The 27,588-nt window shown below is 36.6% G+C and overlaps 1 protein-coding gene across 1 annotated transcript in view; it reads left to right on the top strand.

Moving 5' to 3' along the window:
• Positions 1 to 27,588, top strand: part of Prex2 (phosphatidylinositol-3,4,5-trisphosphate-dependent Rac exchange factor 2) — a gene marked incomplete in the record, with an annotated part of 260,363 nt that overhangs the window by 113,763 nt on the left and 119,012 nt on the right. The window contains 10 exon segments of the mRNA XM_005392120.2: positions 328 to 403; positions 4,943 to 5,015; positions 7,465 to 7,607; positions 7,866 to 7,958; positions 10,088 to 10,236; positions 15,229 to 15,314; positions 18,013 to 18,149; positions 20,919 to 21,036; positions 23,858 to 24,042; positions 25,996 to 26,157. Of these exon segments, the coding sequence (XP_005392177.1) occupies positions 328 to 403; positions 4,943 to 5,015; positions 7,465 to 7,607; positions 7,866 to 7,958; positions 10,088 to 10,236; positions 15,229 to 15,314; positions 18,013 to 18,149; positions 20,919 to 21,036; positions 23,858 to 24,042; positions 25,996 to 26,157 (1,222 nt within the window).

Below are 27,588 nucleotides of genomic sequence, written 5' to 3'. Positions count from 1 at the left end.
TTTTGAGTTTTGTTTTCTTTTTTTTTTTTTTTTTTTAGCACAATCTGACACAATTTAAGGGATAAAAGTATGTTTTATGTTTTATTCTTTTATTAATAAGATATTGTACTTCTGTTTAAATTATTTCCAGGCATAGCAGTCTTTGTATACAGGAAACAAAGAGGAGGTATCCCGTTTTAGTGTGGTTGAACTGATGCAGTATTTTTTCAGGTGTTGTGAGTGCTTCACAAACTACAGCATTTGCACACATTGGCACTAAATGAAAATATTTTCTTGTGCCCACATGTACTCTGTATAACATTGTTTAAATTTCTGTTTTGTTTATAGAGATAAAGATTACCATTTAAGAACCTACAAATCTGTGGTCATGGCCAACAAACTGATAGACTGGTTAATTGCACAGGTAAATAGACAAGTTGTGAATTGTATTCACTGCTGCTTAAACTCTGAGTATGTGCATGTGAGTTAGGCACCCCTCCCTTGACATCTTAAGGGTGAAACACAGTGAAGTAATTTTCCCAGGCTCATGCAGAGTTAGGATTGAATTTAGGGTGTCTAATTCCAGAGTCCTAAAACTAACTTTTTGTATCTTGTCTTCGAAAACTAGGATATTTTTATTTTTAAAATAACTGAGATTTGCCAAAAACACTAAGCATAATTTGAGTATCACTGAAGAATTACTATGTTCAGACACTAAATTTTTTTTGCATTCACTTACTTGTTTTAAAATATCTGTTCATTAGTCCTTGAAAACGATTAAAATCTTCCTGTGCCTTTTTTTCCCTGTTAGATAGCAATTCTGCTTTGATGATATGAGCTTTAATATATACTTTAAGTAGGGAGGTGCAGATTTCATTATTGGTATTCTTGTTGTCCTTCGGATATGATTCTGACAACTGGTATTGAGAAAATGTAAGTTCTTTATAAGTAAAACAAAGTAAAATATGTAGTTCATTATGGTAGCTACCCAAATAGAAACTTACTGAGGTATTGTCCTCTACTAGGTAAACTAACAAATGAATGAGTACATTCCACTGATTAAAGAAAAAGCTAAAAGCTGATAACCACTTTAACTAAACATACCGTTTGGAGGAGAGGCTATTGCTTGGTTGAGATATAAATCATTCCACTTGGATATTTAAATCAGTTTCTTAAGCAGTTTTATCCTTGTTTTTAAAGAAGTGCACTTGTACTTTGTTACAAGTACATAATTTGATATTTCATCCTAAAATACTTTATTAATATTTAATCCCTATTTGAGTTGTCTATTCACATATAGTTTGAAGTTTTTGTTTTTTAGTATTAATTCTAGACTGCTCAAGACCTTTTATTTTTGTATTTTGTGGAACCTAAATTTTTACACTTATAAGTTACTGTTTTAAATGAAACCATTTACTCTGAGGAAAATCCCTAATTCATGTACTCAGTGGCTTTACTAATGTATGAAACTTTTATAATACTTTGGTCATCACATGTCAGTGGAATCAGTTCTGTATTCAGTGTCAGAGCTGGTATTTCATACAGGGATTGTTCTACTGTAGAATTGTATTGTGTGACATATTGATTATGTAAGAAATTTGGAGAAAATTTATTTGCGGTAAAAGCTGGTGCTGAATAAACATTTAAATTCTAACTCTGAAAGTTAGTAATCAATTTTCTTTTGTACTTTCATTTTCCAAGGGTAACCAGTAGAAGAATAGAATAAGTTGCACAACAACTTGTCCAACTTGGAATTTTCTTTTCTTCATTTTTTCTTAGTGGTTTCTTAGGACAATGCCTGTAAAAATTGTATGTGGTAGTAAATGCACTTGACTGAGTTTCAAGTAACCTAGTATCAGCTGCCACCTCTGCTAATAACTAGTTATGCAAACTTAGGCAAATAAGCCCATCTCTCTTGCAGCAGCTGTACATGCTATCTTTTATCTACCATTGAAACTTTATGACTGTTATACAATTTATCCGGATTAGGTATCAGACATACTCAATTCTTACCATTTACCTTCAAATTAGAACAGCATGGGCTGCCTTGGAAGAGGAAGACACAGCAGTGGATGATAAGATAGCAAATTAAAGAACTTAATGTAATATGAAGGATAGATTTTAATAAAGTAATGCTCTCTTCGCCACATGAATCTCAAATGATTCTTAATTTTCAGTATTAACCAGTATTAACTCAATTGATTTAGATAGAGTTACAGGACGAGAGTAAAGATCTGGCTCCAGTCTAATGGTCTATATTGTTGTTTTGGGGTATGGTTTAGGTCTTGCAGTTTTTTTAATGTATTGGGCGATGTCATCTTGAAAAATGCAATGACTTATTTTCTTCATTATACATTTTTCACTGGCTCTTGCGCTACTTCTAGTACAATGGTTTGTAATAAAATAACTTGATCCATGAAATTAATTCCTCCTTGGACCAGTACAACTATCCTTCTAAACATCACTTAATTTGTATAAGCTGTGATTTATATATATATATCCTTTATACTTTATAATTTAGTGGCATCTTGTTTTATTCCACCCAACCAGTTTTGGTTGGGCTTTTTTTTCAGTCTCACCAAATCTATGTGGCACCAATAAGAATTTAAAAGACACAGGGATAATAAATTTGAGGTCACAGTTTTTAACATGTCTTTATAATGTTAATCTGTACAGTGTAACATTTGAATAATCAAAACAATCAAATGTCAACAAGTACTGAGCAAGCTCTTATGATAAGCTTAATATTTAAACAATTGCTTTGATGGTTAAAATAAAACAAAGCAACAAAACCGGAAGCAGGTGTGTTTTCTGCCTTCAAGGGACTGCTAGTCAGTTGGCCTAATTTTTTTTTATTTTCTCCAAAATCCTGCTTAAGCGTCATCTCCCCAGGAAGCCTTACAAGTTTCACAACTCTAGGTTCAGGGTCTTCTACGGTCCTCCTTCTCTGGTTATATTTGCCCCACTGGGAATATTGAGTAAGATAGGTAATGATATTATGGACATTTTAAGTGACAAAATTCCTTTACTAGATTCAAAATAATAGAAAGAAGAAAAATGTTTTATGTTTGAATGTTCTAATATTTGATCTCTAGTATTTACCATCATATGTAGAAAACATAAATATGGTTTGAATGAATACATAAAATTACAAAACAGCTAGATATTTGAAGAGGGCATGATGCACCGTCTCAAGCTGCAGGTAATAAGTATTTGGGGAGTTACTAGGGTTGTAGTTTTCACAGTGTGTGCTGGAACTTCTTTTGGTGGTTTGTAGACAGATAGGTAGAATTTAAATGCGTGGAGGGTAGAGACACCAGCACTATACATATGAAAATTACTTGAGGGACTGCAGTGATGACAATGACAGTGTTCAAGCAACAGCTGACTGTGGACGAGAGCAAAAGGTCTGAGTTTTAAGCTTGGAAGGTGAGGCTGGAGAGGGAGGATGAAACGAAGATAAGGATGGTTTTGCAAGAATATTTTGTTATACTATGATTTCTTTAAAAATAGGATCTCTATAGTTTTTGAAGATGCAACTGCTATGTAAGAAAATCTAATTCTGTAATTCATATGGTACAGAGAGTACAGGAAAAATTTGGTAATTTAGGTAATTTATAAAACAGATTAGAGCATTGACAAGAGTACCCAAGTACTAAAAAATAGGACTAGGAAAAAATGAGATGCTATGTTAAAAAAAAACCTTCTTAAACTGTAAAATGTAGAACTTTGAGATACTATACACATACAGAGATATATACATGTTCATGTGGGTACATGGATCTGTACTTATGTTAATGAAATAGGTGTTTTCTAGATCAAAACCACTTGAAAGACCTGCTTTGGGCTATTTTGTTGGGTTCAGTGGCACAGTCTGCTTATTTTTTTTTTTTTTTTAACAAAATAATGAAAGAAAAGCTTGCATTTGCTGGCTCAGCAAAATAGTTTAATGTTAAGGTCTTAGAAGTCACGGCAGATTGATAGGTTGCTCCAGGCACCCCTCAAGAGCAAGAACATTTGGTGGGAAGGGAGAGTGGTGAGTGGCCCAGATCAAGTACCATGATTTTTACTTACCTTAATTCACTGTGTTATCAATTTACAGGTTATTTTCCTGTTTCATAACTGGAATATAAAACCTAAGAAATGCCCGGAAGGGTTAATTTAAAATAGCAAGAATATTTTTCTAGCTGGGCATGGTGGTGCAGGCCTGTAATCTCAGCAGTTGGGAGGCTGAGGCAGGAAGATCGCTATGAGATCCTAGGCTACAAAGTGAGTTTAAGGCCAACCTGAACTGCAGAGCAAGACCCTGTCTCAAAAAGACAAAGACAATTTTTTTTTAGTGATATATTTTCATATTTAATAAAATGTTTTTTCTCAAGAAATATGAAGTATTTTGCAGGTGATGTTTTCATATTAAGTGAATGTTTTCATTAGTGTATGTAATTCCTTTCAAGAATTAGGTGCATGCTGTCTTATGTAGCAATTGATGCTCTTATATAAGAATAGCTTTGTTTAAATATAGTGTTGAAAAGGACAGATGTATTAAAGATGCAGCAAATAGAAGGCAGTGATACATGCCAGTTGCCTAGCACTTTGAGAGGCTGAGGCAGGAGGATCACAAGTTCAAGCTCAGACTGTAATTTAGTGACTCAGTGAGATCCTGTCTCACATTTAAAAAAAAATTTGAAAAGGTCTGGGGATGCAGTATGATGCCAAGGTCCTGGGTTCAATGCTCAGTACCAAAAAACAAAATAAACACACCCCAAACACAGAGAGACCATGTTAATGTGTGGTATGGATAATAGAATTACAATGTGTTGTTTTGACATTATGTTGATGTATTAAACCGTAACAAGTTATCCTTGAAATATTATATAAATATGTAATTTCCTTAACAAGTGAAAAAAAAATGCAGCAGGTCTTCTGTTCCCTATAAACTGACGTAGTGCTTTTTGGTTAACAGGGGGATTGCCGCACTAGAGAAGAGGCGATGATACTTGGCATGGGTCTGTGTGACAGTGGATTTATGCACCATGGTAGGGATTGATGTATTTCATTGTTGGGGTTCTTCTTAGGACTTGGGAATATCTTGGTGCTCCAGTGACGTCCAGAGGAGCCAGCAAGACTGTGTGGGTCTTACCATCGGTCCTTACTAATTACCTGCAGTTGATTTCATTGCAGTTTTACCTGTTGCTCCGACTTCTCTTAGATCCTAGACTATGTTGATTTCAGAAGAGTAGTGGCTTGAGCGAGAAGTTTTGTTTCTGAAAAAATTCGTGTGCCTCTTTGAACTGATTTCAGACTACACTCGTGGTTTTTTGAATGACAGTTTGTAGTAGATGATTCAATCAACATATGTGGCTGAATATTGATTGTTCATTTTAGGAAAATATTTTCAGAAATTACCTTAGAGAATTAAATTATAAACTCTGGAAAAATAATTTTTTAACCATTAGAAGTCAGTTCTCTCTTTTCTTTGATTACTTTGAGTAAATCATCAAGTGGGAGTTTTCATTTGTTTTGTTTTGTTTTTGCAATACAGTTATTGAATTTATCAAAGAGACATGCAGTGGTTTATCCCTCTGTACTCATAGCATCTTACAGAGTCCATAAACCAAAACATTTTTCAATGCTTATAAATATACATTTGTATCTAATTGTCAATTACTTTCAGAAGATTAGTGTTCCTTCATTTTGAAAGAAAGTAGAGCAAAAACTACAACAGTTTGAAAGCATCCTTGGCTGTCGTACATTTCTTGGGGAATTCTGTACCATCTCACTCTGTCTAGACTGCTATGTGATCAGAAAATATCCACCCCTGAAGAAAAAACTCCTGAATGGAAGAAATGGAAGAATTTTAGGGTATTAAAACTAACGTCAAGCTGAAAACCCTCAAATCTTCAGCCATTTTTCTGTTTAACATACAGCATCAATGAGTAATAATTTTATGTAAGCATTTATTATAAAAATTGAGTAACGATAAAAATTACCCCTACAAAAGTCTGTCGGTAAAACACAACCCATTGGTTCCTGCCTGGCTTTTTTGATGCCCTCTTCTAACTCCTTTGATTGATTGTTCAGAGGAGGAAAACAGGTGTAGCAGAAGCATCCTGTGAGCTTGGGAAAGTGCTTAGATCCTTTACGTGAGGCAAGTCAAACCAAAGCACATTCTCATTTTCTTTTTATTTGTCAGTTATTGGCTCGTTTTTCCTTTTCCTTTGAAATTGATAGATGCATTGGATAACTCATGCTGCCAACCAGTCCATCTGTCTGGTCAACAATTATTTGCTGGAATTCTATAAAACTAATGAAATAAAATAGCTGTAATTTTTGATTAGTTACCATATCCAAGTTATTTGTACGTCTTACCTCATTTTAATTTAATGCAACATTATGAAGGTTTTATTGCCCTCTTTTTGTAGATGAGAAATTGAAGTTCAGAGAGTTTAAGTAACTGTGTCATTGTCACACCCAGAATCAGCCTCAGACCTGGCCTGACTGCTTCTGCTATGCCCCGGAATCACTGTTTTTTTTTCAGCTCTTAGCTGCGTGAATCAACCTATCCCAACAAGCGCCCTTCTAGATGCTAAGGACGTGGGAATTAGAAATAGAGAAGATTGCCCTTGTGACGCATTTTGACAGCTGCCCAAATCTCATTCAATATAAGTTCTTCCTATCTGTATTTAACCTTAGCTTGAACTAGACAAACAAACCATAAACCTGGTGTCATCAGTGAATGCCAGGAATCTTAAGGGATTTTAAGAAAAATATTAATGTTCAGATAAAGAGAAGAAAAAGACCTTGGTAGAAATAACATTGTTTGAAAATACTGCTTTTATTTTTGTTGTTGTTGTTTTTCGTTTTTTTTTTTTTTTTTCCAGTACCAGGAATCGATCTCATGACCTTATCCTTGCCAGGCAGGCGCTGTGCCACTGAGCTAAATTCCCAGTCCCTGAGAATATTGCTTGTAAACAGAAAAGAAATAGGAGTTCATGCAAACTAAAGATCACATTTCACTAGAAGGCATATTCCTGGTTTGGTGTGTTAGAGCCAAAGTAATCCCAGTGGGAATTGCTCACATATTCTAGAAGGATAACATTTAACTTATTTGAACTTCCTGTAATTGTGCAGGTATTAAAAACATGATTAAAGTTTTCACTGCAAGTTGAAAACATGGTAGGGTTTTATGTTAAGATTGCATGCATTTTAGGATACATTATAATCTTTTACTTAAATTTTGGTTTTAATCTGGACAATGAGAAACTTGTTTAAGTACAGAAAAATTGTCATTAGAAAATACTATTTGTTTAAAAATCCAAAACCTGTTAGGTAACAGTATTTTAAAGGATTTACTGTTTAGAAATTATAGAAATAAATGTCCTAAGAGTACAAAATTGAGATTATGGCCAGCGATTTATGTCTGCTGGCATGGAAAATGAATTTGATTTTCAATTTAACTGAAACAATTTGAATCTCTTTGTGTAGTCCTTGAAAAAAGTGAATTTAAAGATGAACCCCTACTTTTCCGTTTTTTCGCGGATGAAGAAATGGAAGGGTCAAATATGAAGCATCGACTCATGAAACATGATCTAAAGGTTGTGGAAAATGTTATAGCTAAGTCCCTCCTGGTAAGTTTGTTAATTTATTATATGAGTTTTCTTCTTGACTAGACATTAAGAGGAGACTGTATATCTTGTGGTGACGAATATTACTTTATTTTATCTGGTTTTATTTATTTATTTATTTATTTATTTGGTACCAGGAATTGAACTGAGGACTTTGCACTTGCCAGGCAGGTGCTTATGCCACTGAGCTATATCCCTGACCCTTTATTTGTAACTTTTTCATAATTGCTTTGTCAATAATATTCATGTTTTTCTTTTCAGATTAAATCTAATGAAGGCAGCTATGGCTTTGGGCTAGAAGACAAAAATAAAGTTCCAATAATAAAGTTGGTAGAAAGGGGGTCGAATGCTGAGGTAATGCAGATTAGCCTTTTTTCAAATTTATTGTCAAGATATACCAATGTAAAAGTTGCAAAATAACTGAAATCAACTGCTGAATATCTTTATTGAGGACATATCTCTGGATAATTTTACTTTGAGTATTACCAGATACCCTTGGAATTTGTGGCAGCCACTCCTTTGTTGGGACTCAAGGGTAACTGGGGAGAGGGTACTATTCAGAGTTCTACAGCTGTGAACTTTTTGTGGCTCAGCCTTTGTTCATGGGACCTCCTTGGCCACAAATTCCAACTGGAACCCTGTAGGGGCTGTCTGGGATGTAACTCACTGTACTGTGCATGTCATGCTGTTCTTCTATTCAGTCAAGGGCTATTTTCCTAGTGTCTGTCTTTTCTATGATTGTTACTTCCACTAGTTAAACGTACATTTTGACTTAGTGTCTCACTGGATTAGTACTGGTTGACCTTGTCTCCCTTCACAGGGCTTTTAAACAGAAGAATCTCCTGATCACTCACTCATTCATTCAAAATCGTCATTTAATTGCAGTTTATGCTAAGCAGTGTTTTGGACTCTTGGAATAGCGCAAAAAGCAAAATAGACAAAATTCCCTAACCTAATGGAATCTACTTTTCAGTGCTGTATTCCCTGTCAGGTCTAAAGTATCATTGTGTTGCTCTCTGACTTGCAGAATAGTTAATGCTGAGATAAACAGCTCAGTATTCATATATTTAATAAATGGGAGAACTTTTGAATCTCTTTAGAGTTCATGGTAAATTGTCATCCATCCTCCTATTAATGCCCAAGGTCTCTGTCTTTTACTAAAACATACATTTATGCAAGACAAAGCTTGAAGAGTACACTCAAAATAACTCTTCTTGACTCATATTCTGTTAGTGGATCTGGTCCATAAATGACCGTAGGTAGTAATTTTCTAAGAGCAGATGTTTCTCTCAGGAATTTTCAAAAGATCTTCTTAGAGCATATCTTCAGGCTGCTATGTGACTGATAAAAATGTCCTCTCCCTGGGTTCATCGTTTAGCTGGCAGCCAGAAGACAGGGAGTTTATAGGGAGTCAGGCTGGTTAAAAAACCAGTCTGAGCTGGGTGACATGGTGCGTGTCTGTAATCTAGCACTGAGGGAGACTGAGACAGGAGAATCATAGGTGTGAGTCCTACAGGACATGTTAGTGAGACCCTGTCTCCAAATAAAAAATAAAAAGGACTGGAGATATAGTTAAATGTAGACCCTTGGTTAGTTCCCTAGTACTGCCACAAAAGATAAAAATAGAGTCCAGAGTTGGGTGTGGTGGTGCACACCTGAAATCCCAGCAGTCTAGGAGCACAGGCACTTTAGCAACCTAGCCAGACCCTGTCTCAAAACAAGCGGGTAGAGATGTAGTTCAGTGCAAAGACCATGAGTTCACTCTCCAGTACCAAAGGGGAAAGTATTCGTGACATGTGATCAAAATATAATGAGTATTTCTGCCAAGTGCCAACCAAAAAAAGGACAGGCTAGTAAAACATAGTGTTATGGCCTTATTCACTGGATGGATCTGGCACCATATGACATCTGGCTCTTCCTCAAAGTCAAAATGACCATGAAAAATGAATATTTTGAAGTGACTCAGGACATTCAGGCTGCCATGACGTTTGTAGTTAAAGTTACCTGTGAAAGAGAACTTCCCGAACTGCTTCAGAAAGCGTCAAGAATAGTGGGACAAGTGTGTTTGAAATGCCGGAGAGTGTTTTCAGAGGATTATAGGTAATGTATTTTTTACTATAGTAAATATTTTAAAATTTAAACATTCACTGTATATTTTGATCATACCGCATGTATGTGCAGGGGTTGAAAGCTACAACAACAAAAGAAAAAATTCTAGGAAGAATACAAACAATGTCAAGTGAAAGAGGAAGTGGAGAGAATTTCCGTAAAGCTGTGTAATCAAATCTGAAACTAGGCCAAGGAGAGTAAGAACTGTGTCATTTCATTCATAGTTCTGCTATATGGATTTATATAAAAACATTGCAGATGTCCTTGAAATGTCAAAATCTATAAGCTCTAAACTTTTTCGGATCCTAATTTTGTGAAAAACTTAGATTCTTTCTTCAATGATCATTTGAATTATTTTTTTGTTTCTTTCTTAGATGGCTGGCATGGAAGTTGGGAAGAAGATTTTTGCCATTAATGGTGACCTAGTTTTTATGAGACCTTTCAGTGAAGTGGATTGCTTCCTGAAGTCATGCTTAAACAGCAGAAAGCCTCTGAGAGTTCTCGTTAGCACAAAGCCAAGGGAGTAAGTTGTATGGCTTTTATGGGATTTTTTTAAAAAGTTACACATGGATGAATGAAGTACAAAAGTTAATGAAGTTACCACTGAAGCCACACCAGCATCACAAATACCAGTTTTTAGGTGATAACAAGAACTCCATTGCTTACAGGTTTTTTTTGTTTTGTTTTGTTTTGTTTTTTTCTTCCGGTACTGGAAATCGAACTCACGACCTTGCACTTGCCAGGCAGGTGCTGTGTTGCTGAGCTAAATCCCCAGGCTCCACTGCTGTAGTGATAAGGTGTTTGCTCCTTGAATCTCATAGTTTCAGTAGAAATAATGCTTCCCTCTGCTACCCAGATTTTCCTCTTCTGTGCTGGGTTTGACCTTGAGTGAGAAAACTGGTAGAACACTTGAGAAAAAAGAACTACATATTGAGCTGTGAGAATTTCCAATACTAGAAGTTAATTTGACACAATTTATTATTGGCATTAAACTTGAAAAACACTGAATACTTGTGTGTCCTTGACAATATGATGATGCCTTTAAAATTTATTTCACTCTCTCTAAAATCTGTCTACATATGATTAGAAAAATTTTTGTGTTTACTATAGAAAATTTAAAGGGTACAAAAGGATACATCGTTCTTATAATCTTATCACCTATAAGTAATGGTTATATTTTAGAAATTCAATGTTAGTTGACTTCTTTTTTATTACTGCACGTGTATACAACAAAGCGTATACATTGAGACTATGCTGTCTGTGTTTTCTGTGTTGTTTTTTCAGTTGGAAACATGTTATTGTTAGACTTGCAATTCAGTGGCCTTTCTTCTGCAAATCATTTTCGCACAGCTCTTGTATTCCCTGATCAGATTTGTCATGGGGTGTTTCACCAATTAATTCAGATGGTGCATATAAAGTTCTTAATGGAATGTCTTAAGGTACTAAGATTACATCACAATTACTGTTTGAAATTTACCTAAACCCATTTATCAGTAGCAACAAGCATCTTTCTTAGTTTTAAGATAAATGAAGGTTGAGAGTTATTACTTCAAAACGAAAAGATTAACTATTTAGAAAAGTATTATAAGTGCATCATAAATGTATAAAATGTACTTTTCAAATGTACTTTTAAAAAGTACATAAAATGTACTTGTATGTGTAAAAAGCTGCGTAGATATGTGTCTTCCGGAATAGCTGTGGCACTGAGAATGACTTATATTGGGTTACAGCATATCTAATGAGCTGTGTTCTCCATAGTAAGTCTCTTCATAACAAAGTTAAGTCATTAAGGTGGATGGTTGTGTTAGTTCCTACCAGTAATTTACTGAGTGGCCGCGAGAGTGAGTATGACTCATCAATTAATTACGAACTGAGGGAGACTGGGCTGGAGGGCAGCAAAATCCCCAACACTGTCTTCCCACTAAAACCTCAATATGATCCGTTCCTCTCCTTTCTAACTAATGCTGTCTGGGATAAGGGTTTCCTGGTTGCCTCTCTCCTGGCACTCTGAGGACAGATAAAAGGGAGAGGACAGACTGGAAAGGAATAAGAGAGCCCTATTTTGGAGCAAACCTTAGTAAATTCAAAAGTTCTCCCAATTCCCCCTGATTTACCTTGTAACTACTGGTCCATTGATGTGGACATTCCCCCAGTGAGAAGACTGAGGCCGATAACTTCAAAAATAAAGCAATAGGAGCGAATACTCAGTCCTGGACAGATCCCTGGAGAACAGAGTCGAGACCTATATCTTCTGACCCTTCCTCAGTGTTCGCTGCAGTGTCTGGAACCCGAGAGTCATGCATCTCCCCTTCCAGTTGTCAGCTAACTGTCACTTCAGCGTCCTCATCTCAAGGATGGGCATAGGATGCCTGTGTCATGGAGCTGGAAGACACTAGATAGGGCTGGGTTTGTGAGGAACTTAGTGAAACGCTTGTCATACAATAAATAATCTAGTGATATCATATACAGTGCTCTTGTTTTCTGATTATTTTATTCCATTGATTCATTACAGGAAGAGTATATTTTCCATGTATTTAGAAACTTTTACTCAATTGTTCTTTTTTGTTTTTTAAATTTATAACACTTCCTGTATGTCCTTCCTCTATTATGAATCATATCTTGCCTATTTATGTTCATTAAATATATTATTTAAAATATTGTACTCCATACCTTTTCCTGTTATCTTAGTATATGTAAATTTCTCTGACCAGTACTCCAAACTATCTCTCTGCTCCACACCTCTCTCTCTCTCTCTCTCTGATGTTTAACAGCGTCCCTAACCTCCCAACTAAATGCCAGTAAAAACTCACCATCCTGTTATGAGAAGCAAAAATGTTCAAAATGATAATATTGTATCTTGGCTGGCAATATCATCATTCATATTTAATACGTTCATATTTAGCTAAGTGCATTGAAAATATTTTCAATACTAAATTTAACATTTCTACTTAAAAAATAACATTCAAGATTTATAAATTGATAGTCTCATTATAAGTTTCTGATATATAAAAGTTGGAAGACTTGTTGACAGCTTTGACACATTAAAACATTTATGAAGTTTTACTTTATTCTCCGGGTTCAGTGAGGTGTCCCTGTGTGATAAAGTGTTCCCAATTTTTGTAGCTTTTTTCTCATCCTTGCCTTGATGATTCCATACATTAACTTGAACATAAAAGGTGACAACATGGGTTTCTCTCCTGTGTAAATTTGCTGACATCATAGCACAGATAAAGTGAATTAGCTACAATTTGCCGTTTGTGTCTTTGTATAAACAGATCACATGCAAAAGCTTAACAGAGTATTTATTTCTCACTCGTAAAGAAAAAATGGAGCGTTTTGAGGTAGAAATGGGAAGATAACTGTTCTCTCTGATCAGTTTCTTTTGTCTTAAACCACTGATATTCTTCTATCTGTGAATCCCAAGGCCATCTTGGGGGCGTGGGATCTGCACTTCAGCCTGGGAACATTATACCTCAGGAGGAACTGCGTGGAAGTTTTTGCATGCGTCCTCATATTTTCTTAAATATCTTCTTGAATTTAAATAGTGTTGTTGTTGGAAGGAAAACTACAAGAAGTAAATACCATAGAATTTTCTTTCACACTTAATAGCATCAAGTATTTTACCCTTAATAACATCAAGAAGTTTTTCAAAAGGCTTTGTAGCAGACACTTTTGCATACTTATTTTCCACAGGAAGTGAAACATTCCTTCTGTAAATTTAATTCTTCTGTTAATAGGCAATATAGTATTCCCAATGGGCAGACATTCTCTCCAGGAACTATCTTATTAGGGAAGATCCAACATTTTCCCACAAATGGATCTCGTGGTGTTTTTAATAATTTTTGTGAAGAAAAGTATAACAGTCTTCTTGAAGATCAGAGCAAGGTCAGCTGCACACAGTACTATTAGTAAAATAGAAAGAACCTATTCAGGAAGGGTTGAAAGGCCACAATGAATTATGCATAATCTGAAAGCAACATTAATTCACCGTACTTGAAAGCTTTAAATTATTTCAGCAAAAGTGAACTCTCTATCTATAACATAAAAAATATGAACTATGTGTTTCTGTTTCGTGCTCACCATAATATGTATTTATTCTCTTTTTTCTTAGTTTTCTTTCATTTTAAGTGAAATGAAAAATCACTGTGTATCTCTGTCAGACACTAATAACGGTGTACTATTCAAAGGAAATGGATACATCCCTGTACACTAAAAACTGTTTAATTAAGGATAGAGGACGTATTGATTCTCTGACCTCTGTCTCACAAATACACAGATTGCTTCCTAGTGTATAACCTGATTTATACTAATGCTTTCACATCTCCCTAGAGCAGATAATTTGCATTTTTATCACAGTGTCTTCCTCAGTTGTATTTGATTTTGCAGTACCAGCCTCTGCTTTCAGGCTTAATGGCAGTCATTGCTTTTCTCAAGTGTTCTAAGCCATAGTCCTGCTCACGTTGTCCCCTCACAGCTATAGCTAACTTCAGTCTCCATCTGACTTTCTCTGGAAGACCTGCCAGCATTTATTTCCTAATTAATTCATTTCTTAGAAAACACTATTGTTTCTGGGGCATCGAAAATGATCCATCAAAATTTATTATGTTATATTTACTTGGTTTTGGTCTCTACTGGAATTTATTATACTCCATTTTATTGTTATGATGCTCCATCTGATCTAGCATTTTCCGCTTTACTTGTTGATGTCTGATTTCCAGCCTCCTTCTCCAGAGTATCGCATTTATTAGTGACAGATTGAACATTCTCACATTCTTTGCCGTGTGGGTGCGTTGGAAATGTTCCTTTTCTTCTTCAGGTTTACTCTTTGATGTGACATTCTTTTAGAATCTCACTGTGTAGATACACAGTTAATTATATTCTTGGATTATTTTGATGTAGGGTTTGACAACTCTGTTCTTTGATGGTGCTCTGTGATGAGGTTCCCGCCAGGTAGAAATGTATTCACTTTGTGGTTATTTCATATTAATCTTTATAAAATTTTTTGTAAGATACTCACTGGTTTTTGTAATAGTAAACATAAGAGAGATGCTCCCATTTCATAAAGCAGCTACCTAGCTCATAGCCCCATGCAGGGCAGTTTACCAACAGTGTCTCTTTTCATCCCCACTGGCACCCTAGAAAATGAGCATTATCATTCTGTGGACAGTTTTTATGTAGCTTTCTGTGCTGGAGCTGTGAAGGAGCTTACCCAGGTTATCTGAACTCAAACTGACTGAGTGTTCAAAACTGTTTGTCTGCCCCAGAGCCAGTTTCTTTTTAAGAATATACTAGGCAGTAACTGTGTTCAATTTAGAAATTGTATTATGTGCCTGCTATGTGCCTTAGTAAGGGTAAGGATCATGTTTGTCTCCAAGAGCTTCTTGCCTAGTGTCATTCATATAGTAGGCCCTCAGTAGGTCTTTATTGAACAAACAAGCAAAAGTGTAGATGGCTGTCATTTTAACCAGCTGTGGCATTTACAGTTATTCTTGCCCTGTTTTTGGATTGATTTTAGGACAGTGAAAATCCCAGATTCAGCTGATGGACTTGGATTTCAGATCCGAGGGTTTGGCCCTTCTGTTGTACATGCCGTAGGAAGAGGTAAGAAATGTATCATACATGGTAAACAGCTTTCCAGATGTTTTGGGTAGACTTTATAGAACAGAAATGTCTTTAAAATATGCATCATCATTTTGTTATGATCTTCTTATTCATATTAGTGCTAAGGCAAGGGTAGTACGTTCTGGAAGCAATATTTTAAACATCTCTTAAAAAGTCTATAGCATATTTGTGATTGTTAAAAGTCTGATAAAAGGATGACACTCAATTTCATTATTGTCTATGCTTTAGTTTAGTCAATGGTATAATTATTTTAAGGGGGTTTCTGCATTTTTCTTGAGTGTAAGTAAATGTACCGGGGGGGGGGTTAGTAATTCAAAGAGGTGCATTTTTGATTGCAGCATAATTCCTTCAAGTGTTCCTATGAACCATTTATAAATCTTACTATAAAACTTTTTAAAATTGGTTTTAGGGAGTAAAACATCTCTATATCATACTCTCTTTGTGTTTGAAAGGCAAAGAAGCTGTTGACATCTCTTGGTATATGTATTCCGTTTCATACTGACACTGGTGGTGATTGTTGTTTTGGTTTTTTTTTTTTTTTTTGATTTTTTTTTTTCCGATATCGGGAATCGAACTCACGACCTCGCACTTGCCAGGCAGGCACTGTGCCACCGAGCTAAATCCCCAGCCCCAGACACTGGTAGTGATTAAAAGGAATAACAAACCACTCACTGTTAATTATAGCAAACAACTGGTGGTTAGAGCAAGAAAAGCTATTAGCATAAGCCATGAGTGTATGAATCTAGAAATCATTAAAATACATGGAGAATCTTACTATACTCATTCAGGGATTAGACAGGAAATTTTCAAGAAGATGTGGCTATCAAAATCAAAATTATCAAGAACTTGCTAGACCTTTATTAATTGTAAAATGATTGTTCAGATGTATGTTAAAAAATGAATCTTCAGAAATTTGTCTTTTCACTCAAAGTTGCTCAGCGTACTGAAGGATACACATATAAACCTTACCAATAACTCATTAAATATCATGAAACAAATGGAATAATATGACATCAAATACCTTTTTATTTTCAGTGAGGTGAACAAGATGTGCTTTTCATTGTCAGTGCTAGATAGTACCTGAGGACCTGCGTAAATCAGGTTGTACCTTGTACCCCATTATGAAATCACCTAAAAAGCAAGACTCTGTCTTTGGATGTAGTGGAAGAGCTGGTCTGTGCCCGGTTCTTGTGTATTTTTGCTTCTGAAGGGTGAGGGACAGAAGCACTCATGTGCTTATCCTCTCAGATGCATATTAAATCAAGGGATGTTTTCCAGTGGCTTCTTTTTACATTAAAATTAAGCCATAGGAAAAAGAGATTTCTTCCCAGTCTTACTCCCACATCGGATCCTGCCTAACCACCTTCTTTCTCCTAGCTGGAATGAAGTGTTTCCAGATTCACTCTATTGTCTTTTCCGAGGCCTCTGTTATTACTCAGCAACCCTTTCCTGTGTCCCTCATCAGCTAGTGCTTTCTTCTCTAACTCACCTCCTGTCTCTCAAGATAGACCCCTTTTCCTGCAGTCTGCCATGCGTGGTAAGGTGCGGACCCTAAGGCCTTCACACTGAGGATGCCAGGACTCCTCCTGAGGTCCTGCTCGGCTCTCCTCTTTTATACCTCCGTCCCCAATTCTGAAGTCACAATAACAATTGCTTATATGTTCCCAAATAGCCAGGTGATTTCTTGACTCAGTGCCTATTTTCAGGCTATTCACTCTGCTGAGAATATCCCTTCCACTTTCTGTCCCTCCCTCCTTTCCTCCCTCCGTCCCTTGGGACTCATCTTAATGCAGAAAAAAAAACTATGTCTGGAGTAAATTTTGGCAGGGATTAAGAAGAAAAGAAAAAGTACATTCTTAAATATAAATTTTCTTGAAGATATTTAATTATTCCTTTATGAGAGAAATCACTTACACAGGCAATCTTTTCTAATATATAAATAATAATGCTTTGCCACTTACATGAATTCTATACATTTTATTTATTAATGCTTCTTTGTTAATGTAGATTTGGTCAGACTATTTAATAGCAACAGTTGGAAGGTCCATACAAATCTTAGCTCACTGTTCAGGGCATGCCACCTTGGTCTTGAAAACTGTACCTACCAAGCCGAATGACTGGACACTGACAGGGTCTGCTTCACTCTGTTCACCGTATATTCTCTGATTCTTAAACTCTGATTTTTCTGAAACCATCAGTCTGCTTGTAGTTGTGAATTGACTGGATTTTTTTCTTTAAAATTTATTTTTATTTGCATATTACATTTTTGGCATTAAAAAAAGGAAGTACCATTGTAATATTTAGGGATTTTGTAAAGCGAGATAAGGCATGTTTTTGGCGTTCACATTTTTTATTATATATGCATATTTAGAAAATTAGACTGAGTAGATATTTGAAAGGGAAAATAGCTGATTAGCATTGTAAAGGTCACTTTGCAGTACTCCTTCACACTAGTTCTTAGGGAGGTCGGAAGATACTCTGTTAATCATAATTTGAATGGTGACTTGAAAAAACCAGAACAAGTGCGAGCACAATGCTATCAGACCCCACTTTATCAGGAACGTACTAACTAGACCTTTACTGTGTTTTAAAATTGCTTCCATTGTTCTCTATACAATAAAGATGAATCTTACCCTGAAATTCTATTTTGGCAAAAGTTTCCCATTTGTGTTTAAAGGCACCGCGGCTGCAGCAGCTGGCCTTCACCCCGGACAGTGCATTATCAAAGTGAATGGCATCAATGTCAGCAAAGAGTCACATGACAGCGTCATCGCGCACGTGACAGCCTGCAGGAAATACAGGCGTCCAGTGAAGGTAAGCTGCTGTTCACTTTATCTGGATCTAATGAAAACTTGCTTAGAAGGCCTAGGAGACTGGAGAAGATAGCACCAGAGATGTTTGTGGTTTTTCCGGTTCTAATTTCAAATTTAAACATAACATTATAAATATCATAATGACTTCTACCTACATAGTTAATTAAAATTGTGTTTAAATGGTTGCATTTTGTTTCAATATTCCTACTTGTTTAAAAGTGCTCTCAGGTATTTTCATATTCACTTTGATAAGAGTTTATCACACTGCCAGATGTGGTGGCACATGGCTGTAAGCCTGCAACTGCAGCACTCAGGAGGCCAAGGCAGGAGGATCGCTGTAGGTTTGAGGCCAGCCTGGGCCATATAGTGAGCTCAAGGCCGTCCTGAACTACATACTGAGATGCTATCTCAATAAGAGGAAAGAATTACCAAGTTGAAATCCAAAGGTTTGAACTGTTTCTCGTGGTTGCATTTGAATATACAATGATCATGATGTATTTATCTGAATATATGGATTATAAATATACTTCATTACAAGATTTCTATGAAAACATAAAAATTGTGGGCTTTATAGTCTGTATTTTTTGAAACTATTTATTTAAGTAACTGGATTTAGCTTTTAACAGAAGATATCAACATGTACTTGCCAATATTTAAAATTTTAACCCTTACCCTTTGATGCCTAAGTGCAACAGAAAGATAAAATTAGAAACCTGGTTTATAAGTGGGGGTTTATTACCTCATGATAAAAAGCAAGAAATGGACTGCAACAAAAATTTCATTCCTGTAATCAACTGAATGAAGAAGGGATCTTGAAGGCGAGACTTTGTATTTTTTGTGTTGTGAATGGAAAGTACTTTTCTGGATTTGAGAACACGACATTGTGTCCAAACCAGGAAGAGGAATGGCTGTTTTGTTGTAGGCCTGATGTCCTGCAGAACAGTGAACTTACATGAAAATTGCTTATCAATTCTGCTTTCCAATAAGGTCAAAAATGGTACAGCAAATTGGAACTTACACATAAGAGTCTAAGTTTCTCTGATTGATAGAAGCTCAATAAATATTTGTTGAACTACATGACTGACTGCATTTTTCAAGAGTCTTCTAGTTTCCCTTTCCACCAGAATTTTAGTACGTATCCACACGGAACTATTTGCATTTTGTCCTTCGTCACTCTCCTTGCCTGCCTTGGGAGGGATGTTAATCAATGAGATGATTAAAAAGAGCAATAAAGTAGATAGAAACATTCACTGAGGACCATGCTCTCTCAGGTATCCATTGCAACAAAACAGGTCACCCCACATCTTGGTGGCTTCAAATAGCAGTGAGTATTTTTCTCTATTTGACTATATGGTGATGCCAGTGAAGTTGCTGACAGGGCTTTTTCTGGAGCTGCCCGAGTACCTGGTTCCTCTCCTCATGGCATCCTACTTTGTGCATTGGCCTGTCCTTCAGGAATCCTGTGCACGGTTTCCCTTTTGAGTATCTACCAGAATTTCCCTTTCTGGATGGTGTCTGGATTTCAGAAAGAAATATTACCAGCAATAATCCCTCTAAGGGGATGGTATTTGCTCATGTCTCTTTGGAAAAATTGAGTCACAATGCCAGGCGCAGGGTTCTGTGGGAAGGGAAAACACAAGCTGTGCATACTTTGGATTCGGCACATTCGTGGCCACTGCGGTGATTAAGTTAGCAAGCATTTTTTGTTTGTTTCTTTTTGGTGCTGAGGATCAAAGTAAAGGTCCTGTGCATACCAAGCACGTACTCTACCACTGAGCTATACTACACTCAGCACTCCTTAACTATTGTTTAATGATTTATGGCAGTGTAATGATTAAACACAATTGGGAAGCTAATACAAGAGAAAAACTGGATACTACGCATTGTGTCACATTTCAGTGACACAGTTGGATTTGTCATCTTCTCTGGGAAAACTATAAACCCTAAAGTAATGCAATCTTTGAGGCATTTATTTGGTAGCCATTTCATCTCTGTTCATTCTCCAAAGGAGATTGGAACTGCTGTTTCAGTTAAAATATAGGATGATTTATAACATGGAAGAATTAAAGGACAGTTACATGTCTTGGAAACAAATGAGATGAAAGTGGTTTTTGTAGTTTTCATATTGGTTTAATTCAAAACAGCATTAAATATATTAAAATATATGTGATTGCTAGGAGGGTATTTAAGTGATTTGTACAGTTACAGATAATGTATTCATCAAAATATTGTCCAATTTGCTTACTTTAAGGCATAATTTATATCAGTTTTATTTTATTTTATTTTATTTTGGTACTAGGAATTGAACTCGGGACCTTGCACTTGCCAGGCAGGCACTTGTGCCGCTGAGCTATATCCCCAGCCCAATATATCAGTTTTAAGATATACTTGAGACATCTAAACAAGGCAGTTTTTTGTTTGTTTGTTTGTTTTTGGTTCTGGGAATTGAACTCAGGACCTTGCGCTTGCCAGGCGGGCACTTGTGCCACTGAGCTATATCCCCAGCAAGGCAGTTTTTTGGAATACATCTTTGGAAAATAAATTTATGTAAAACATATCCTTGGAAGAAAATTTAAACTTGAAAAAAAGTCATTTTATTAAATAGCCCTTGAATTTCCTGATATTACTGATGTTGATGTTGTTAAATTTTATTAATTTTACACACGTTAGAGGAATAAATAAGATGGCCAACCCTAAAGCAGGTTTATGGGATGGGTATGCGCTTAGGAAGCACTGATTCCTCTGAGGTTTCTTTCCCCCTCGTTTTCAGCAAGATTCCATACAGTGGGTTTATAACAGCATTGAGAGTGCTCAGGAAGACCTCCAAAAATCGAACTCCAAAGCCCCTGGAGAAGGGGCAAGGGATGCTTTTGACTGCAAAGTAGAAGGTAGGCGCCTTCTTTTTCTTCTCACTTGCTGACAGTATCGTTCCCTTCTCTGTGTCTGCTTTCAGATCTTAAAGATCTTATGTGTTCCAGCTATGTCTTTAAATCTTAAGTTAGTATCACCAAATAGGTGTCATGTCAACTATATAAGTAGCATTTTCTAGTAGCTAACACGAAATAGCCAGATCGTGTTTAGTAGGGAAATTTTAAGGAGTTTATGTGGATTATCTCATTATTCATCAAATCAGAAAATTTCATCAAGTAGGTATGGTCGTTACTATCCCTTTTATATGGGAGAAGATCCTGACGCCTACACAGTCCGAGGGCCTTGCTCAGACTACTTAAGTGACAGAGCGGTGATGCCAACCCAAGCTGTGCTGCTTCCTTGTGTGGAGTTGACCGTTGCGTGGACTCTGCATTTCCGGCGCGGCGCACAGAGCAGCAGAAGCGGCATCCCTGGGGGCGTCACTGCCAAGGACAGCTGCGCAGAGACCGCCCCACTCTGGAGCCGCCCAATCGGAATCCCCGTGTGACGATCTGACTCGATGCTCATTAAAATTTGAGAAGCCCTAGTGTGGAAGGTCCATAGTTCCTCTAAAAAGATGTCTTGATTTAAGGAACTTTTCCTGTATTCTAACACTGACAGGAAACAGAGAGACAGAGAGGAGAGAGAATATATAAAGATCTTGTCATTTCTTTCCCCCAGTGGAGCAATCCAGCAACAAATGGCTTCTTTGCCAAGGACAACTGAGGCAATTACATTACGTCTGTATTTGACAAATACTTTGAGTTATTGTTTCAGACTTTTAAACAGAAGTCCTTGTGTCCTTTCTTGCATTTTCCTGGTGCCTTTCCACTTGTTTTATTGATAGGTGTCTATCAATTTTTATTATAGCACTGGATTCTTCCAAACCAGTACAGCCAGTTAATCTCCTGTTTGAGCAGATATTACTGACAATGTTTCTCACACCGTATGTGTGGAGAGTTTTTCAACCACCCCAACCAGTCGTCCTACTCGCAGCCACCAGCTGGTCGTGGCACAGTTCAGTTCTCACGCTGACTGCCAGGAGCTGGCACAGGCCCCACGGTGAAGGGTTCCGTCTGGCAAGATCGCCTTCACTTCGTATGTCTTTTGCAAGCCTCAGGGTTTCACCTGTATTTCTGACCAACTGGACTTTAAGTACAGGTTTTGCTAGTACACAGGATACAAAATGAACAGCCAGATGAAACAATAGTCAGGGTGTGGAAGTGTCTGAGCGCAGGAGCTCTGTCCCAGTGGGTTTGGAGTGTGCCTTCCTCCTGGCGTGCGGATATGCCCTCCAATTTGGAAGCTCTCCCATCCCTGTCATTTTGAGGATTTTATGAGGCCCATTATGTGACAAGAGTGACTTTATCTCTGACTATGGGTGACTGAACAGAGGACTAGGGGGATCCCGCAAGTTCCACTGCACAATCACACAGCTGATCTCTCTGACAACCAGTCCCTACCTTGAAGCCATTTAGGAGCTCTCCAAGAATCACCTCATCCTTATAAACTCAGGTAGGCCTGAAAGCAGCTTAGAATGAATAACAAGAGACATCTCTGTCATCTCTATTGCTCAGTGAATTAGAAGGATTTTAGAAGCCTCCTTTCCAGAACATGGGCCAACGACCAAGTATATATTTCTTATTGTATAACTTCTGTATGCACTGATCAGATTAGAGGTACCTAGGAAATCTGTTTTCCCAACATTGCTAGAAGGCTGCACGGTTGGATATTGTCATCCTTTAGCAATACCAGAAATGTCTCACCCTCTTTGAGCAGTAAAATTGTCATGGTAATATATAGTCTTTTTTTCAAAATAAGAAAAGGCTCAGAAATCTTATCTTGAGGTTTTATTCCTCATCTGTAATAAATCAGCATTGGTGCCAAATTGAAAGGTAGATTGATTGATGTGAAAGAAATTCATTTCTGCCTATTCTGGGATTTATTCACTGCAAGGTAAACTGATGTACTATTCTAGTCTATATAATTTTTAAGGTTTATTGTCCCATTGTAAGACTTTTTTGTTTTAAATAAACTAATATTATCCCTTATTTAATACTTACTGCTAGGTATCCCAACAGTTTCCACTTGAGATGAGTCAGCTTTTCATTAGCTGACTGATTGTAAACTTTAAAAAACACAGACATTTCAGATAGAAATTTTAGTGCAGGGAGCAATGCCAAATTTCCTAAGTAAGTTCTGTCTTCAAGATGTTTAGGAAACTTTAGGGATTTTCTCTGCTGGAGAAAATAATTCCTGCATGTCTTTTCTGCTTCTTCCGTATGACCACATTTTTAGTGTTTTGCGGGGATTTTTTTTTTTTTTTTGGTACCGGGAATCGAACTTGGGACCTTGCACTTGCCAGGCAGGCATTGTGCTGCTGAGCTATATCCCTGGCCCTATTTTCTGCTGCTTTGAGAAAATATTCATCCAATATTTGAGGGGGTTTTGGAAACCTTGATTGTAGGTCATGCATTCTGTTAATTAACAATGATGAAATATACAGTTACATCTATAGTGCTTGCATTTGTATAAATAAACCTACAAATGGGCCACAGAGCAAAGTGGGTTATACAGATCATATTGGTCATGTTAAGATAGTAAGATTTTGATCATTCACTTTTTTGAAAAATTGTTTTTGTTTTTCAAACTATTAACAAGAATCCATGCTTCATTTAGCACATCAAATTGAGTTATGCTTTAAAGAAGTTTTCAAAAATTATTTAGAGACTCAGAATGATTTGAGGAAATGAACCAACCCTTCCTGAATTTGCTGACTTAAAATTGCCTGTATTCCAGAGGTGATTGACAAGTTCAACACCATGGCCATCATTGATGGGAAGAAGGAGCACGTGAGCCTGACGGTGGACAATGTCCACCTGGAGTACGGGGTGGTGTACGAGTACGACAGCACGGCTGGGATCAAGTGCAATGTGGTGGAGAAGATGATTGAGCCCAAAGGGTTCTTCAGCTTAACTGCCAAGGTATGAGCGACCCTGTGACAACACAGTTCTTGGTTGTTTATTTATAAAGCAATTGAGCCTTGCCACCCTCCCACTTTTAAAAAAGGAATGGCTGTACGTGTTGCAGCTGAGACTTCATTCAACTTCCTTTCTTTTCTCCCATTTTTAAGTATGTGCACAGTCTTCCTTTTATTTATCTGTTTTGAGCAAAGTGTTTCAATGGGACTCCGCAACAGTAAAGTGTTGATGTGACAAAGAGGTCATTGCGTTAAGTTTGTTGTATCTGTTGAAGTATTGTGAATATGTTTCAGATGGATTTTAGGATAAGTATTTTTTTTCTTAATGTACATTATACTCTGATGAGTACTTGAAGCCACAAAATACATACACTATAAGATAGTTGAAATGTTTTGTCAAAAATTACTGGAAGCTTAGAGATGAGTTTATGAATAGTCCACAGACATTTGTATAATTCTCATTTTGAAGAATATCACCATAAGGTCCTTAGGTGAAAGCCAAGGTGGGGAGAGAAGAAGGTAGTTTATATTCAGTGGATTAAAAGATAAGTCAGACTGTTACTGTGCCATATATAGGTCTGGGCATTAGTATTTCATTCTACTTATATATCACTGTGAGCGAATTCAGATATTATAAGTAAGAAAATGAGATAGAGATCCCATGCCTTTATTTCTTTAATTATTGTTTCAAATAACCTTTGGTTGAGATAGTTACCATTTGTTCAATGTATTTTTTTAAAAAAGGTAATGTGAGAAAGTAATATAGAAATCCAAATGAACTATTTTAAAAATAGTTATTTATCCTTTTTCATATTATATTCTGAAAATCAACTTAAAATACCTCTTCATTTTGCCACTATTGATTCAAAGTACATATTTTCAAAATGACATCTCTTTTCAACTATGTTATACAATGAATAGTATCCATGTAAGAGTCCATGGCCAGGTTACTATAATCATTTTATCTTATTTTCCAGCAACTTCGAGTTTTTAAAATTACATGCATTATTCTCTACACAGTAACTATATAAACTAGTTCTGTAGATATCATTTCCATCTTAAACACGAAGAAAGTCAGACAGCTAAGAAGTGTAGCCAGGACCTCACTGCTAAGGGTAAAGGCAGCTTTTTTGTACAAAAACTCCCTTCTCAGCTTAACAGAGAAATGGAGGTGGTAAAAGAGCTGAAGAAAATATAACACTGATGCATTTCACCTTACATAGTATTATAAAAATATTGCTTAAAAGTATAATTCATCACTGTCATCTCTGAACAACTATGAACACTGCAACTTAATATAGTGCATAATTTTCAATTCGTTAGAAATTCTCAGTGATCTAATGATCTAATGTTCTCTCACACAAAGATTTATAGCTGATTCAAATATGCAAGAATATTTGCTAGTTGAAAACATCCTATGGATACTGTCTGATGCTTTTATCAGCTAGCTAGAGCTCAGACATTGCATAAGTGTCAAAGTACTCTTTACCAAAGTAACTTTCATTTATTCATCCCTTCAGCAAGAATTTCTTAATTGCATAATAGGTGTTTGGCTCGCAGTTGCAAGTAAAGATACTATTGCATTTCCTTAGCTCTTTTGTTCTACTACCCAGCTGAGAAAAATAATGCTCCGAGTGACTCTGAGTAAAACGGAGATGTGTTCTCACATCAGAGTGTACTGATTTAAGCAGCAGGGAGCCTTTGAAGTCCCCTTGCCTTCCCGGGAAGGTTTTTGTAGTCAGCAGAAGGTGAAACGTGAGATTCCAGACAGACGTGTCAAATCACTTCACTGACAGTGTCTCACTGAACATGGAAATCCTGGGGAGCTTCTAAGAAAAAAAAAAAAAAAGAAAAAACCAACACAGGAAAGCCACACTGTAGGGTAAACTTTTGAAAATTTTATGTATCTACTTTTGAAGTTTATTTCATTTCGTTTTGTGTGCGTTTATCACTATAGATTCTTGAAGCCCTGGCTAAAAGTGATGATCATTTTGTTCAAAACTGTGCCAGTCTTAATTCTCTAAATGAAGTGATCCCTGCTGACCTTCAGAATAAATTCAGTTCCATTTACAGTGAAAGAATTGAGCACATACGTCAAAGAATACTCAGTTATAAAAAGGTAAAGATTTTATAAATTTTACATGTAATTATTGCTGAAAGTACTATTCAAATGTCAAAATAAAACTGTTTTCTTCACCTATATGTTAGGTACCTATTTTTGAAGTGCTGATCATATTTGTATAAATATCCTTGTCTATTTAATGTTACTGTAAGAAAACTCCTGAGACCTGGTGCTATAGTTTATATAGAAGTTTATTATCTCACGGTTCTGGATGCTAGAAAGTCTAACATCATAGAATTGGCATGGGGTCAGCGCCTTCTTACTGTGTTATAATGTAGGAGGGCATCACATGGTAAGCACAGCAAGCCTGCTAGCTCAGTTCTCACTTCCTGTTGTTTGAAAGCTACTAACAACATCATGGGGGTTCTACCTCATGATTTAATTACCCATCTTAATTACTTCCTAAGAGCCCCACTTCCAAATACGAGTCATTCATACATGAATTTGGGGAGTAAGTTTGCAGCAAATGAATTTTGGGCAACATATTCAAACCACATAAACAACAGGTTAGTTTTTTTAATGTCTTTAGATCCTCATTTGAACCTTTGCAAGCCTATAGCTGTGTTGTTTCCAAAATTTTTAAAAAAGTAACTGCAGTATAAAGAATTACTTTCTAGTAAAAGAGCTGGTTTTAAAGTGCCGATCATCTAATTCTGAAGTCAAATTTTAAAATTGCATGAAAGCCCCTTTTTTCATTTTCTTCCAGCAGAAAAGAACAGAAGGCCTCAATCAGAAAGTATATGGAAAACAGGCATTTTAAAGTGATCAGTTGGTATATTCATTTGCCATTTATTTGTTAGGTGCTTTCTGTATGCCGAGCACTGCTGTAGGTACCGGGAATATGGCCAGCAACAATGCAGACAAGATCTCTCCCCTTATGATGCTCACATTTATGTGGAGGAGACAGCAAGGAAGTAAATAAATCTTTACAAAGTAGTGTACTCAAACTTTGAAAAGAATGATGAAGAAATCAAAACAGGTGTGATGGCAGTGCCGAGGTGGTGCCTTTAGACTGCATGGCCAGAAAAAGCCTCTTTAAGAAAGCTTGTTTCTGAATGGCAGGTAGAACCTTACATTTAAATGTGAGGGAAAGCATCTGAGGAAAGGAACTGGTTGTACAGATGTCCCAAAGGGAAAAGAAAAGTCCAGGTGAACAGATGGGTCAGAGACATCAGCATGAGCTGGTCCCAAAGAGCTGTGGAAGCAATGTACATTGTGGAGCTTTGGAAGAAGTTGGATTTCATTCTTATACCAGTAGAAACCAACTGGAAGGTTTGAGATAACAAGGTCCAGATTTAGGGCTTTGAGAGGCGATTTGTAAGAATGGGTTTCACAGAGTAAAAAGAGGAGAAACCCAGACCAGTTAGAAGAAGTTACGGTGCTCCAAGGGAGCAGTGAGGGTAGCTTGGACTGCAGTGAAGATGGAGG

Source organism: Chinchilla lanigera, unplaced genomic scaffold (genome assembly GCF_000276665.1).
Source record: "Chinchilla lanigera isolate Chin_1 unplaced genomic scaffold, ChiLan1.0 scaffold00043, whole genome shotgun sequence".
In the NCBI taxonomy this organism is placed as follows: domain Eukaryota; kingdom Metazoa; phylum Chordata; class Mammalia; order Rodentia; family Chinchillidae; genus Chinchilla; species Chinchilla lanigera.
Note: the sequence above shows the minus strand (reverse complement) of the source record. Positions and strands in the feature narration are given on the sequence as shown.